We start from the raw sequence: 15,329 nt of genomic DNA on the forward strand, positions 1-15,329 counted from the left end.
TGTTTGAAAACGTAGGAAAAATAATTCAAAAAAGAAAAGAAGGAACACGTAAAAAGAAATCAATAATAAGTGAAATCAATAAAAGGGTTGTTGGTAAAAGGTTTAGTGGATGACTTTGCTATCTGACGATAAGACAAGGCTTCCTTATCAACTGTTGCAGCAAGACACGAGATCGAACAAAGCTCTCCCTAAGCTGGATCTGAACGTACTGTCCCTCTATCGACTGGGGGTAACTGGTCGAGGCGTGAGAATCGCAGTTTTGGACGATGGGTTGGAATATACCCACGACGATTTGCGAAATAACTACGTGAGTAACGAGAAACTTTGCTTCGAGCTACGCTTCATAGCTCATAGATGACGAGAGGGATCATTTAAAATTGCACCCTAGAGATTTTTGAATATTTTCTATTTTTCTACTTCTACCAACGATTTTTAGCTTGTCAATTAATCTTATAATCAATTTATTGAATTAATGCTATAATTCTGATATTAGTTACATTTTCTAGTTCATAGGCGACCGAGAGTGGACTTTTAAAATTGCATCCTTTGATTTGAAATTTTTAACCCTTTTTTAAATCCTTTTTTAATCCTGAATTTTTTAACTCTTAAAAGCTATCGTCAAAAGAAATCGTGTTAATTCCATGGTGATTGAAATTTCACCCCAGGGAGAGGGAGAGACGTCTTTTTTATTTTAGAAATCAATAAAGTCTAACAAATGAAATTAAATAAAAAAGTGATATTGAATTATTACCATCTAGTGTTAGATGAAAAATAGAAAATTTAATGTAAAACGATAATGTTAAAAAAAAATTTAATTCAGGATAATCTTCCAGAGTTACAAGATTTGCATTTTTGCTCTTTCATCAGCCAAGATCATTATGTAGTGGTTTACTAATTAATTTTATGAATTCGCTGATCTAGGATCCTGATATTAGTTACGATGTTAACGAGGCTGACGATGATCCTTTGCCACGATACGAATTATCAGGTATGAATTATCAGATTAAATCGCTTATACGCTTAACTCCGATATACGTTTCCAGTGAATATATATTGTACAGATTATCCTGAAGTAGTATTACAATCCTATCACGATAAATACAAAAGGTGGAAACGAAATTATAGCTTTCGGTTGAGCTCACATTCTTCCAACCATTTATTATACAAACTAAATACCTGACTTTATACGTCATATCGTAAGATTTACGCGATCAGCAAAGTTTATACCGAACTGAATGCCGTAACTTTATACGTCATATCACAAGATTTGCATCGCCAAGAAGGTTTATCAAGATTTACCAGGAACATAATATCTCTGCAGTAATCCTCCAATTTTCATACTTTAACCTTGCCCCTGTTTTATCAAACAAAAACGACTTAATACTCTAAGATCTCGTCTATCATAGAAACGAAGCATAGAAACTTACTAAAATTCTAACGATCGAAAAATACAATTTAATCAAGAATGGCCTAGAGAAGGCAGAAAGACTAGAAATTCAAAGAAACATCCGTCTAATCAGCACAAATCACGTTTCCTACAAGAATTTTTCTACTCGCGCGTAATTCCATCGAACATTACTTTTTCGCTCGTAACAATTATTCAACGCGTCCTCAGGGGCGAACGGCCATGGAACGAGATGCGCAGGGGAAATAGCAATGGAAGCTAACAATCGGAAATGCGGCGTGGGCATCGCTTTTGAGGCTTCAATTGGCGGCATCAAGTTACTCGATGGATTGGTAAACGATCGCGTTGAGGGAGAAGCGCTAGGATACAAACCGGAACTGGTAGACATTTACACGGCCTCGTGGGGCCCAGCCGACGATGGGAAAAGTCTAGAAGCTCCTGGCAGGCTGGCCAGCGAAGCTCTCGAACGTGGTATCGTTATGGCGAGTATAGGGGCAGGAGGGGAGGGATTAAGCGAATCGAAACTTAACGCTTTGAAACTGAACGTTTTCGTTTAATCATAGACGGATGAGTCGAGTTAGCGAACAGCAACGAAAGCTGGAGACGCTTTGTGTCACTCTCGGCATAGATCAAGAGTTTCTAATTACTTGGAACGTTAATTACCTTGAAACGAGAAAGTTGTATTAACGTCGTCATTATAATACGCCCACCAGGAAGAATATTTTCTTCGTCACCTGGCAAACTGGTGGAAACAATGAAAATTCATCATCATAAAAATCTTGCTTTTTCAAAAGTTTCCTGCAATTCTAATTAATTCTATATGAGAATATACGAGATACGCCATAAATGGGTGTCACGAAGCAGGTAGAAAATACACGGCGTGGTAGTGAACAATTAAATATTCATGTAGAATAGATCGTGCGAAAGGTCGAGTAGCATAGGCCTCGATGCATATTTATGTCGTGGGTGGATATTTATCAAACGATTCCTCGTGATAACGTCATTTTGTCTGATACGCGTAAAAATATCGTTTTCAAGCTGGATAAAGATAATAACGCATGTAGTACGCGGTTTCTTAAAGTTATTGATTTGACACGATTATTCAGGGCAGAGGCGGCAGAGGTAGCATTTACGTGTGGGCTTCCGGGAATGGGGGCTTGAGATCGGACGACTGCGGATGTGACGGATACGTAGGAAGCATTTATACCATCGCTGTGGGATCTGCTAGTCAAACTGGAAGATTTCCATGGTACGGTGAAAGCTGTCCCGCAACGTTGGCGACCACGTATAGCAGTGGCGCTTATCACGATCAAATGATAGTAAGCGATATTGTACATGTCTCATTTTCTACTACAATTGAAACTTGATAACTTGAAAATCTATATGAGGCAACTGATCAACCTCACTTTCTATCAATTGCTTAATTTCATTACACAAATACACAATTAACGTTCAATTCTCAAGAAGGGAATGACTTACTTCTATAAAACCATCGATCGCAAGAAGATGATACAGTTAATTCCAAAGATAATAATGATATGATTATAAGTAGACAAATGATGAATAATAGTATTAATAAATATAAATACGATAGTGATATTTTCGCTTCGGAAACCAGAGAAAGGATCGAAAAGGAAAATCGATAAATGAATGATAAAATTATTTTAAAAATGGTAATTAATTAATTTCTAAACCCCTAGAAGTTGAATTCTTTCTTCTTTGAGCACCTACAATTCGGAAAATTGATCGTGAAAGCCTCGTAAGATGCGTTCCTCAGTGATTTCTGTATGTTAACCACTTTTAAACTAAAAAATCTCGATAAAACAAGATCTTTATAATTCGAAGATTTTAGATGTCCCTTTTGGGTTTGAAATGTTCGAAATTGAATCGCTTGAAATTTTGGATTATATCAGAATGAATGGAAGTACAACTGGGAATGCAGCTAATGGAATAATTTAACGAACTGTCTTTTTATGCTTTCAGGCGACAACAGACTTAAGAAACACCTGCACCACGGGTCATACTGGCACTTCCGCGTCCGCTCCATTAGCTGCAGGAATCCTGGCCTTAGCTTTACAAGTGAAGTACGAGCTCGTTAGTTTCCTTTTTTCTCGGACCCACTGAAATATCTGTTCTATTTAGAGGCGGGTTGGGGCCATCACATTTGCAGGAAAAATCGTTAAATGCATTAGCGCGACTATGGTTGAATCTCGTTAAGATTCAAGTAACTTCGAGCACAATCCTTAAATGGGTCTGCAGAACTGAATATTTGTACAAAGTAGAACATGTATTAGTACCGGAGGAGGTCGCGTTACTAAAAATTTCATCACAGCATGGAGAGGTAGAGTGTAGCAGATTTATATCAAGCAGATATTGGTCATTTCTGCTTGAATCTTAGAATCAGCAGGCTAAATATTTCCTTCGTTGCGTTCATTTTTTTCATTTCTTCCTCTCGTTTCTTCCTTTATTCCTCTCTTTTTGCTATTTTACTTATTTCCTTCCCTTCTTTTATTCTTTTGCCAATTTCCTATTCTTTCTTATATGTCTCTTCTATATATCTGTATTTAATTAATATATATGTGAAATACATAATACGCCATCAGCAAAGTTAAAACGAAAGGCAGGAGGAAAGAAAAGTTCCTTTCCGTATTCGATATTTATTCACCACAGATTCCCCTAATCTCTTTTTCATTTATGAAAACGTTGTTACCGGAAATCTGTGACTCCGACGAGTAAACGCTCGCAGCATAAATCCATCCATGCGGAATTAACATAATACGGGGCTCGATTAAAAACTTATCGTTATCTCGACCGTCAAGAAAATTTCAAACAAACCACGTGTTCGTTTCGTTTATGAAACTACGAAACTTGCCGGCATCAACGTTTCCCAAGGGTTGTTTTAAGCAGTTCAGAAAAACACTTTAGGCTATTTTCTTGTCTCGGGCCGACCTAACTTGTTCCAATCAGTTTACGAAATATTCCATCATTCACACGCTACAAGTACTTCTTCGAAACATAGTTGCAACCATCAGAATAATTTATGTATTGTCCTTGAAGCAAAGATTTAACCTGGAGGGACGTGCAGCATCTCATCGTTTGGACATCAGAATATAATCCACTCAGGTATGTTTAATATTATATTAGACTGTAATATGTATTTGTAACATGCATTCTTTAGAGACAAAGAATTTTAAAATCTGTTACGTAATCAGTTAATTCCATATCACCAAAATTGCGATTTTATTTGATTTTGAGTCTAAACATATGTTTCCTTTTCATAATTTAAAAATATATGAATTCAAAAATATAGCTTGCATTAATACTAAACTAGTAAGAAACATTAAAATACTGATGATATAAAAATACGAGTTATCTTAATGATCGTATCTCTGGCTGGATCTGGTTCTTTTCACTTTTAGCCACTTCATATCAAAATATATCCTTTTTAGTCATGCAGTGACATTAAAGTACAAAAAAATTAACAAAAACGTACTTATCATATTTTTCCCTGTGCTCTTCACTTGCCTCGTTTCCTCCGTTTGCGAATAGAGATAGAAACGGAACGAATTTATATTCCAATCCGATATATCAAAATTTCCAAAAACTTCAATTTCCGTAGTTCAGAAACGACCCATATCTGAATAATCTAATCGATATTCTTAGAAACTAGGAACCTTTCTCTTTGATTCTTTTTCTTATTCATGTCGATATCACTTTCTGTATTCGAGATACCATCGGTTGAAGAGAAACGTAATTTTTAATGCAACGCTATCGCTGTCCTTGTCACACACGCGAAGTTCTCGCTCGAACCATCGCCATGACCTATCCCACTGCCGCGCCACGTGCTCTGGTCAGTGACAGGCGCTAATGCGGTTTTTCGTTAATACTACTTACGTCGTACGTATTTCCGGGAGAAAATGTAGGTCAACGTTATTTGGGCATACCATTCATGACCCTTTACGTTTTCATTCTAAGTTTGATGTTATATTTTCCAAATGGTCAAGCTATCGATTTGAAACATCACTGTAAAGGATGTACTTTTTTCTACCTATGAAGCATGTTAAATTCATCACTTTTGGGATATCGTAAATCAAAGCGACGAGCATGCAGTATATATAAGTGGTGTCATAAAATTCTCGAACTCGGTATAGAAAAACATGAACACGTCCAACAAGAAATTATCATATTCTATGTTCTATTCTGTTTCTTTGAAATAATGATAGCTTCATACGACTTCGATGTAATACATACTTGAAAATTTCTTTCAAAATATCTGATATAATTGCTTGAAAATATTATTGAAATTATTCATATGAAATGCTGTTTACATTTTTTATCTTCGTGTTATTTTGATATGCTTTGCCCTTAACAGTATTTTTCAGTTTTTGATACGGTATAAAGCTAATCTGTATGATCCCAGTTTTTCACGAGTGTCCTCTTTTAAACAGATATATTATTATGCAGACTTCAAGTGTAACGATACATAAAAGCTTGGATTACAAAATCAGCTTGAATCACAAATAGCTAGTTTGCTATACTGTCAGAGAATTAAAACCACCAGAACGCCAGTGCTAGTTCCAGTTCGCGAATTTTATCGGAACACCGTTTAACGATAATTGTGATCGATTTTAATTAACTGCACTACAATTATATCCGCCGAAATGCTTACCCAATTTCAAGCAGATCGCGGTGTCGCTATCTGGTCGTATCATGGTTGGATTATTCGGGGAAAATATCTCGCCGAATTCCCCAAGTTATGAAAAAAACTTTTTCGTGATATAGGAAGCCCAAGTCGATCTCATCTTTCTCCTTGGGCACCACGAACCGTCGGTGGATTGAAGCATTGTGTCATTCTTATTCGTTTCGCGACGGAGAGGAAATGTAGGTCGTGCTGTTTCAACGAGAAACGATAATTGCAGTGAAACGAACAGGAAGCAGAGATCGTTTCTTTCTTCGTTAAAGACAAATGCCACGGCTTCTGTGCTGTTACGCGCACCTGATCAACAGTCAGGGTCAAGATGTGCTTGCACCATTCGAGCTTTCCTTTTTATGCATAATGAGCTATATAATAAATTAGTTCATAATAATAACTCTGATTTTATTCTGATTTTATCGTGCTCGACGATAAACGAGATAGTTATTTTGACACGAGAAAATAAATAGAGGATTAAAATGATGCCAAAAAAATATACACATAGGTTTGGATTTATTAAGAATGTGCTTCATGTCGAGAATTTCATGTCAAGAACTTCATTCACGTCGTTCAAAGAGCTGGTGCGATACGTCGAATTCAGTGACCTGATTGCGCGATTGTATCGGGCTCTCAGCGAAATGCGACCAACAATGCCTTATTCTGTATCGATATCGCTTAAATAAAATCATTTGTCGGCTAAATCGATGTTTGTTAAAGTCATAGATTATCGATCGTTGCATCGTCACTGCGGACTTTTAGGAAAAATCAAATTTTTATGGACATGGCTGAGACTTTTATCAATATCTGAATTACTATGGATATAACTGGAATCTACTATGGATATCTTGAACGCTTTTGCGAATGAAGTATATTTCTGTCCGTAAAATAATCCTCAGAAAATTTTAATGTAAAAACACAAAAATTCCGGGAGCAATTTAGAAACGAATATTGGATTTTTGAAAGGAAGAAAAGGAAATAGAATTACCGGCGAGTGTTTCCCTAGCAAAATGGAGGTTCTTTGCCGCGTGTAAAAAGGGATTACACCAACCTACGTCGGAAACCGTATCATTTTACGTTGGCCGTTCTTTCTTTCGCGCCGGCAGACCCCGTAATTGCATCAACTTTCAGGGAGAATCCAGGCTGGTTCAGAAACTCTGCTGGACTTTGGTTCAACTCACGCTTCGGATTTGGACTTATGAACGCGCACGCTTTAGTCTCGGCCAGTTACAACTGGACTACTGTGCCGGACAAAACCATCTGTAAAGTGGAATTCGCTAAAGCGTGAGTAGAGTTACGAGAAAATTTCCTTCTTGACTTTCATCGCTTAATAATTGTAAATAATTAAAATAATTGTATTTATCATAAAGGAGTATTTCACCGATTCAACATTTTCTTCATATTCGAAAGGGAATTTTCACGAATTCAAACATGCATTAAACCGTATTTCGTATTAAAATGTATGTGCGTAAAATTACGGTTAAAAAATTAGTCAAATTTACAGAATGTGACACAGATATCTACGTGTTCGTTAATCGATAATATGTACGTATTCCGTTGTAGCTGAACGAGCTACATGCAAATACTACGCAAGCGTACGTAGAACGTAGCACACAGGGTCCATTTAGATTACCACGGTTAAAACGTAATTCTGTACGCTGTTTTGAACATCGTGAACCTTGAATACTAAAATAAGCTTCCCAGCTTGCGAACCTGGTATTTCCACCCACTATTGCGCCAACTTTTACATGCATTACATCTCGACTTTGACTAAATTCATGAAAATTTAATCACTCTTCTATCACTAATCGATGCCCTTTAGTTAGTTAATCCGGTGATATATTAATCATAGATTTAGAAAGTTAACAAACACAAAAATTTAGTTCTCGGTTTAATCCCGACGAAACTTTAAATCTAATTAAAGCTAATTCTAGAGAGATTCATAAATGAGAAAATTGTTGTATCAAAGAACAGGAACGAGTTACTCGTCGTCCTCGGTTCCACGAAAGGAAGTTATACTTTTATCATTTTATCCAGTTGAAGAATATTAAAAGATGCTCGTTTCCTCGGGGAATGCAGGGCGTATACTTCTCTCAGGTAGAAAACAGAGACACGAATTACGTCGCAAGCAGTTTCATGCAATCAGAGCTTGAGCTGATACTCAGGTTGTGTCCTTGGTCCTTTAAAAAGCGCAGCAAAGCCCGGTGACATTTTACGTCGTTAAACTCAACATACGGGAAAGTGCTCTTCACTCATTCGTTGCTGCACCGTAAGGGAAGCATAGTCGAAAAAGTGGAACGTCTCGAGGACTTTTCGTACATTCCTCACCCGTCAGTTTACTGTTTCTTCAGATAAAAAGTAACCCCGTCTCCTCCTTTCAGCCAAATATGTTCTGACATACTACAGAGTGCAGTCAACATTTTTTACAAATTTCCAACTTAACATTTTCGTGTCACATTTCTTCTAAAAAAGTATTCTACTGAAATTTCAACGTCAACAACTTTCTTATCCTAAAATATTTACGGCTGTTGATTCAACAACATTGTAACTTAATTATCAAATGAAAATTAGAATATTCCGATAGCTCGTCGAAGCGACTAACGTTTTCGTACCATTGCACTTCCTTTTCAAAATTCTACTGGAATGTCGATATAAAAAATTCTTTTATTTTCAAATATTTAACTATCTGTTATTTAACTATCTCATATCTGACGCTATTTTTACAATAATTATCAAATGAAATTTAAAACGTAATCGTTTCTCGAATTGCTCGTAATAGTCCAGACTGACATATTCATTGCTCTGTATTTACTTTCACAAAGAGTTCCACTGGAATTTCCATCATTTTCTCGTTCTACGATATGTAGAACTGTACATTTAATTAATATCTCATGTAATTATCAAATGACATTTAAAGACTTATGACTATCGAGATAGAACGTGCTTCGGTCTTGACAATCGATATTCCAGAAAGCTTCAACACGTTCTATTGACAAGACGCGGATGTGTCCGGAAGCAACCCACAATTTACTCACACATGTATAAGAAAATATTCCGTTTGGCTTAGAATCGACAAGGAGTTGGCTTATGGAAATACCAGGCGGTTACGATTCGAGACGGAGAACGAGTGTCGATCGGAAGGAAACGAGATTACGTTTTTGGAACACGTGGAAATCGAGGTCAGCCTCGAGTACAGTCTTCGTGGTGCACTTCAGATGTATTTGACTGCGCCCTCAGGTATGCACTTTTCATTTGCGTCAACTTAACTTGCCTCTCATATTTGTTTATATACTATGAAACACTCGACACTAGGAGTTAAAAAAAATTTATCCAAGGAAGTAATCGCTTCGAATATATAAAGATATCCTAGGTATTTGAATATCTCGTATAATTCGAATAGACCGTGAATATTATTCTTGTTACAGTATTTTCAAAATTATAATCCAGGAATATTTTTCCATTATCAAATGTTTCCCTGTTCCTATAACTGGAACGAAATACTCTGCCTAATCTTTAAGGATCATCATAGTCAGTGAACATCCCGTTTCCAATAACATCGTAATATTATTTTTTAATCATAAGCAATAATTTTTCTACTCATCATCGAATATTGAATAACGATGAAATATTTAATTTCATACAGTTCTTGATTTTATACAACGCGCAATATATATGTACATATTCCTATGGTAAATGTATTATTTTCCGCAATTTTAATTGAAATTGATACCATCAAGCAAGAATTGGTTTCAAATTTTACCAGTATAATTATGACAGTCGTGTTTCGTTACAGTGCTAACGAAATTTCAAAATGTTTCGCGCAACACAGTACAATACAGTAAGTACAAATATTCTCTGGTAACTGTACAAATACTTGCAACGTACAATTACAATAATTTAGAAGTGTGCCAATACTTATGCACGATAATGTAATCATACAAAGGCCTTTTATTGATACAATGCCTCGACGATTTTCAATAATGCATCCGCACTGACCCGAGGTTTCTGTTCAAAGGCTTTAAGGACGAAGTGACGCGTAAAACTCTCGTATGCATTGGAAAGATGCGTTTGAATGTAGATTGAAATGTCTGTTTCGGTCTGTTGCGTATTTATCGCCGCGTAACACAGCTTTTACGGCGTTTGCGGCGTATAACGAGTGAAAAATGCTCGCGAAGATTCGCGAGAAATAAGATTTTTACAGTGTACACACTTGCAATCGAGATACACGTCGCATCTCGAGATCGATTTCGTGTCGTGAACTACCGTTTCCAACCGGAGGAACAATCAGGAGTATAGATTTATGGTCGTGGTACAACCTCTTACTTTCTAAAGAGAAATTTAGCGAAAAATCTTCCATTTCCAACCTTTTCGACCCTCGAATTTTCAAAAGTTCTACGTGCGGGCGAGTATTGCCAGAGATGCATTATTCTTTTGCACTTAGCAAGCACTTTCGTGATATTTCTTTCTATCAGTTCTAAATAATTAAAGCCGGAATTTTCATAAGAAAAAATTGTTTATATGTTTCTGGAGTATATATAATATAACATGTATTAATTTTTGTCATCTATACATATACATTTATATCAGATTGTTGGAACGATTCGGAATAGGAATGCGCCTCTATCATTCGAAATATATTCTAATTGAAAAATTGTTAAATTTCTTCATAAGATATGTTGAGAATTTCGGATCTTAATAGCCGAGATAATGGTGTACGAACATTAAATTTACATTTGGAATTTCTATTAGAATAGTTATATATTTATTTTATAAATGATTCCAATGATACTCATCGATACACACGTGCACGCGTTTCAGCACTTTCCTCTACCTATACCCGACTGTTAACCGACTGAACAGTTTACATTCATTTGTTTTCGAGACACCGCGCACACACATGCTTCTACACACTGATATTCACATACAAGTAGTACTATTACGCATCTAAACTAATCTAGCACATAAAATTATACATATCTCAATAAGATGAAATGTTCTATGAATTTGCTGTTGAAAAAATCAAAATAGCTGTTGATTGCCTGAGTTTCTATTATCATGCTCGTATCTTTAATGTTTGATTTATTTCCAGATGTAATATTTAAACTGCCGATCATAGAAGACCAGTTGAATAAGATCAAGCTATTCGATATCGATTCGTTATTAATAATTTTTATCTTCTGTAGTATGACCGCACCGCTTAGCAAGTCAAATATACATAAGTTGATCACGCGAGAAACCGAGTGAAACTGGTATATTCGAAACGATGAATAAATATTTTATTTTACAAGTTACGACACGAGTGTAACACGTGCGTTGTGTATAAAATAAATTTCTATTTATCAAGTAATCAAGTTTCTGACACCTTATGCATTTTGGAAAGAAGATTGCTAGTATGTGCACAGGTAACACGACGTAAAAACGAGATATAGCAAATGATGCCACCGTAGCAGAACTGAATCGCGCTGATGAATTATTAATTTTTTTATCGAATAAAGATGAAACGCTTCCTCGTTTTGTTTTACTTCTTCTGTAAAATTTATAACAGGAGCATTTGCTCTGCGTTCGATGTGCGATCCTCGTCATTGCTTGATTTTAATTACGTACTCCGTAAAGGACATTTGAAACGATACTCTGCAATTAATAGGTTAAATAATCGCACATAGCATGATAAAAGCTCACAAAGAATAACATTTGTAATTATTATTTTTCTCTGCATTTCAATTTACGCAACTGATTTGCGTCGCTTCTAGGTAATCGATATTTATTGATATTAGTTGTTTATTTATTGCGAATTTGTTCGTTACGACCAACATACGTAACTCTTCTATAATATCGCACAAAATGTAATACCAAGAGTCGAATAAACTTGTCATACAATCTAATGAAATTAATTCTTTTCGCATGGTCTCAAGGGACACGGGTACAGATACTAAAGCCAAGAAAATTGGACGATTCAACTGCGGGTTTCGAGAAGTGGAAATTTATGTCTGTGGCGTCATGGGGTGAGGACCCACGTGGCAGCTGGTTTCTAGACATTCTCGATGAGGTAAATCATCATAAAAAAAAGAGAGAAAAGAGAAAAGAGAACATTTCCTATTAACAAAGTGACAAAGTTACAATTTCTTCCCCATTGAGTAACAATAAATGGGATTTTCGATTGAGCGGAACCTGTATATGTGTTCGATTCATTCGCATCTCAACAGATCGGACCAAAAGAGAACAACGGCACGATAGAAACGTTTACGCTGGTTTTACATGGGACCAGAAAAATACCAGAATACCGAAAAAATGGGCCACGAATTTATAACCAGGACTACAATCGAATGCGAAACATCGTAAGTATTGTAGAAAGAACTTATCGGTCTTTCAATAAATTGTAAACGTGCTGTGTGATCTTCCCTAATATTTTTAACATTTTACATAAAAAATGTACGTGTATATTTGTCACAGGACGAGGATCAATCATCTACGTTCAAAAAGAAGCTGGGATTACTCATGCAAGAGACAAACGATATTTATGAAAAAGATTGGTTGGAGTTTTTGTGAATATAAATTCTCCGAAGAATTAAATTGCCCTGCGTTGTGCGCCAACGAAAATACAATATCCGTTTGAACAAAAATAATACAAATAATAAAAATCAATATACGTATATAAGAATCTTTCGAATCTCAATTCCTCCAATTTCGTTTTCATATTATCTACATCTTTTATATTAGCTTAATCTATTATGTTTATATTATCTTATTCTTCTATTCTCATACCTTTGTATTATTTTATTATATTAAAACCGATCTCTCGTATCACTGAACGAAAATAATTGGACACAAAGGCAATTAACAGATGATTACGATACAAACAGAATTGTAAAAGAGACAGCATTTTCTAGCAACTTGGCTCAAAGGAACCTACTATTTTCCTTTTCAAAGGAAAATAGAATAGAAGAAACAGTATTAACTTAATTAATAATTTAATCTAATTAATTTTTAGCAAGCACGAAGCTCACTATTGTCGACGAGTACAATCAAATTCCATTTTCTGTGCAAATGTCTCGCTGTTATGACATACGGAGAATTTTACTGTGCAAGTTTTCCTTGTTCCATACATCCACTGTATCTAACGTCTTTGTGGTGACTTCCAACTATACCCTGCAGTCGCGAAATTCTAGAAGGCGACTTTAGCGTCAAGGGACTCTGTACTTTACGACGAATTAACATTCACAATCCTCCTGGAAACCTTCATCGCCATCAAGTCCCTGCAGGGTTTCGCAGTAGTATGTCAAACATTTAAGATTTGCTGAAATAACTCACGGTTATAATCCTAGAAATTACTGAAAGCTTCTGTTTAATTTAAAAAGTGGGCAGTAATTTTATATTTCTTTTAGCAAGTTCTTTTATCTTTTGCACTTCTGTGTTTCTCTATTCCCGTATCTTATATTTGTGTAGGGATTTCCGTATTTTTATATCCTTACGTTTCTTTTTTTCTTCTAACAATTTTCCAGTCTGGAATGAAAATATCACAAGAAGTTCCAGATTCTCATTCTTTGAATATTTTTGATAATAGACAAAAAAATTAGAAATATTACAGCTTGAAATTTATTTGTCGTAACATTTTCATTGGCTACGTAAGGGTTAGACGTGGATTTACTAGTTTGGAAGTATTCCTAACTCTTCAATGGCACCTTTCTGGAAGGATATTATTACTTGGTTCATGGCAGCTGGATGAAGAGTAAAGAAAAAGTATTTAAGACATCGTGGAACACATCTTAAATAGAACGTGACCGAGTTCGGATATTCTTTCTCGTCTCGAGTAATGAAATTTCTTAAAATTCGTTCCTCTCTAAACGAGCTTTGATAGTTCTACGAAAGTGTCGCTGTGCTTGAATGCCGTGTTACGAGGAACATGAATTCTTTATACGTACATAAATACTAGCACACTCTCTACAATTGATCTACATAGATGGAGATATTCATTCTGAGAATTTTAATAAATCAATCAGAAAATTCGATGAAGTCTGCAAATTTCTTTTAATCTTCGTAAAACTCTTTCAATCGTCTCACTCGTCAATCGTTTATATTAAACACCTTCGTGTATAAACTATCAAAGAATAATAAGTATAATGAAAAATATAGCAATAAAAATATCAAAATAAGTTGAAAAAGTGATGGAGAAAAATGTATAGTATACGTAAGAAAAGAATTTAATTCTGTTATTTTTCTATGGAATTTTTACCATAATATAAATAAGTAGTCTAATACTTGTGCCTAACATTAACGAGTAAAGCGAATGACAATTCTATCCAAAATCATACTTTATCACATTTTAACATTCACATACACGTAATCGTCAGAAATACAATCTTCGAAGCAGTTCATTCCTTACGGTCATAAATCATATCGTAATGCAACAATGCGACTTATGTAAAATCGTAAGAATATTTTGAAGTAATGCATAGCCAGGAAAACATTTGTGGTGGAATATGGTGGAAGCTATTAGCGTGGCTCGCTAGCTATTTCGTCCTTTGAGAGTAAACCCAGATGAAATGTTAGTGGAAACGCGTCCGTTTCGCATTTTTCCGCTACGAGGCATAATTTGCACGTGTCATTGTAATTTTCCGCCAGCATGAAGAAACAGGCAACGAGCTCGTTTCATCCCTTCGTTTCTGATTGAAAACTCATGCTCCAGATCAAAGGAAAAATGCGTCGGTTGCGCATGATATTTGTGAAATTCACTTTTCTATTTTATCTCAAGAAGACGGATAGCTGTTTGTCTCGTGTTCAGAAATTTAATTTTCGTTGGAACGATGGGTGGAATAACAATAATGTAGGCAACGACGAGGCACACATTGTGAGCCAGTTTCACCAGGGTGTGTTTTATTTTTGATTATGAAGCAAATACGCGTTTCACTTGCGGACGAGACAATGAGAAACGGTTGTAATAGGGGAAAACAATATCGGTGGATGAAAGCCGGGAATCAATCGATCTACAACGGAAAATACAGTTCTTCATGGAGAATTTAATTAAAACGCGAATTAATCTGGCCACTATGCAAAACGTGTTTCTGGTTATTAAAAGCCGTTTGCTTTATCGATTGACACGATATTACCGCGAATTAATCGCACGTATATTGATATTATAATTGACGGACAAAAATTACAATGTAAATGAAAATCACGATACAATAAACTGATAATTAATATCAAAAAATGTAAAATGTATGTACCCTGGTGGTTTTA

At 35.6% G+C, this 15,329-nt stretch overlaps 1 protein-coding gene across 1 annotated transcript in view; it reads left to right on the top strand.

The window, feature by feature from the left end:
• The window catches only part of LOC139991360 (neuroendocrine convertase 1), a 29,747-nt gene extending 17,023 nt beyond the window's left edge, over positions 1 to 12,724 (top strand). The window contains exons 5-15 of the mRNA XM_072011343.1: positions 161 to 307; positions 922 to 988; positions 1,616 to 1,887; positions 2,512 to 2,724; positions 3,389 to 3,489; positions 4,463 to 4,528; positions 7,227 to 7,379; positions 9,163 to 9,332; positions 12,008 to 12,141; positions 12,299 to 12,430; positions 12,546 to 12,724. Coding sequence (XP_071867444.1) covers positions 161 to 307; positions 922 to 988; positions 1,616 to 1,887; positions 2,512 to 2,724; positions 3,389 to 3,489; positions 4,463 to 4,528; positions 7,227 to 7,379; positions 9,163 to 9,332; positions 12,008 to 12,141; positions 12,299 to 12,430; positions 12,546 to 12,641 — 1,551 coding nt within the window. The 3' untranslated portion in view covers positions 12,642 to 12,724. The remainder of the gene's footprint in view (positions 1 to 160; positions 308 to 921; positions 989 to 1,615; positions 1,888 to 2,511; positions 2,725 to 3,388; positions 3,490 to 4,462; positions 4,529 to 7,226; positions 7,380 to 9,162; positions 9,333 to 12,007; positions 12,142 to 12,298; positions 12,431 to 12,545) is intronic.
• Positions 12,725 to 15,329: the final 2,605 nt, after the last annotated feature.

The sequence above is a fragment of the Bombus fervidus genome, chromosome 10 (genome assembly GCF_041682495.2).
Source record: "Bombus fervidus isolate BK054 chromosome 10, iyBomFerv1, whole genome shotgun sequence".
Classification (NCBI taxonomy): domain Eukaryota; kingdom Metazoa; phylum Arthropoda; class Insecta; order Hymenoptera; family Apidae; genus Bombus; species Bombus fervidus.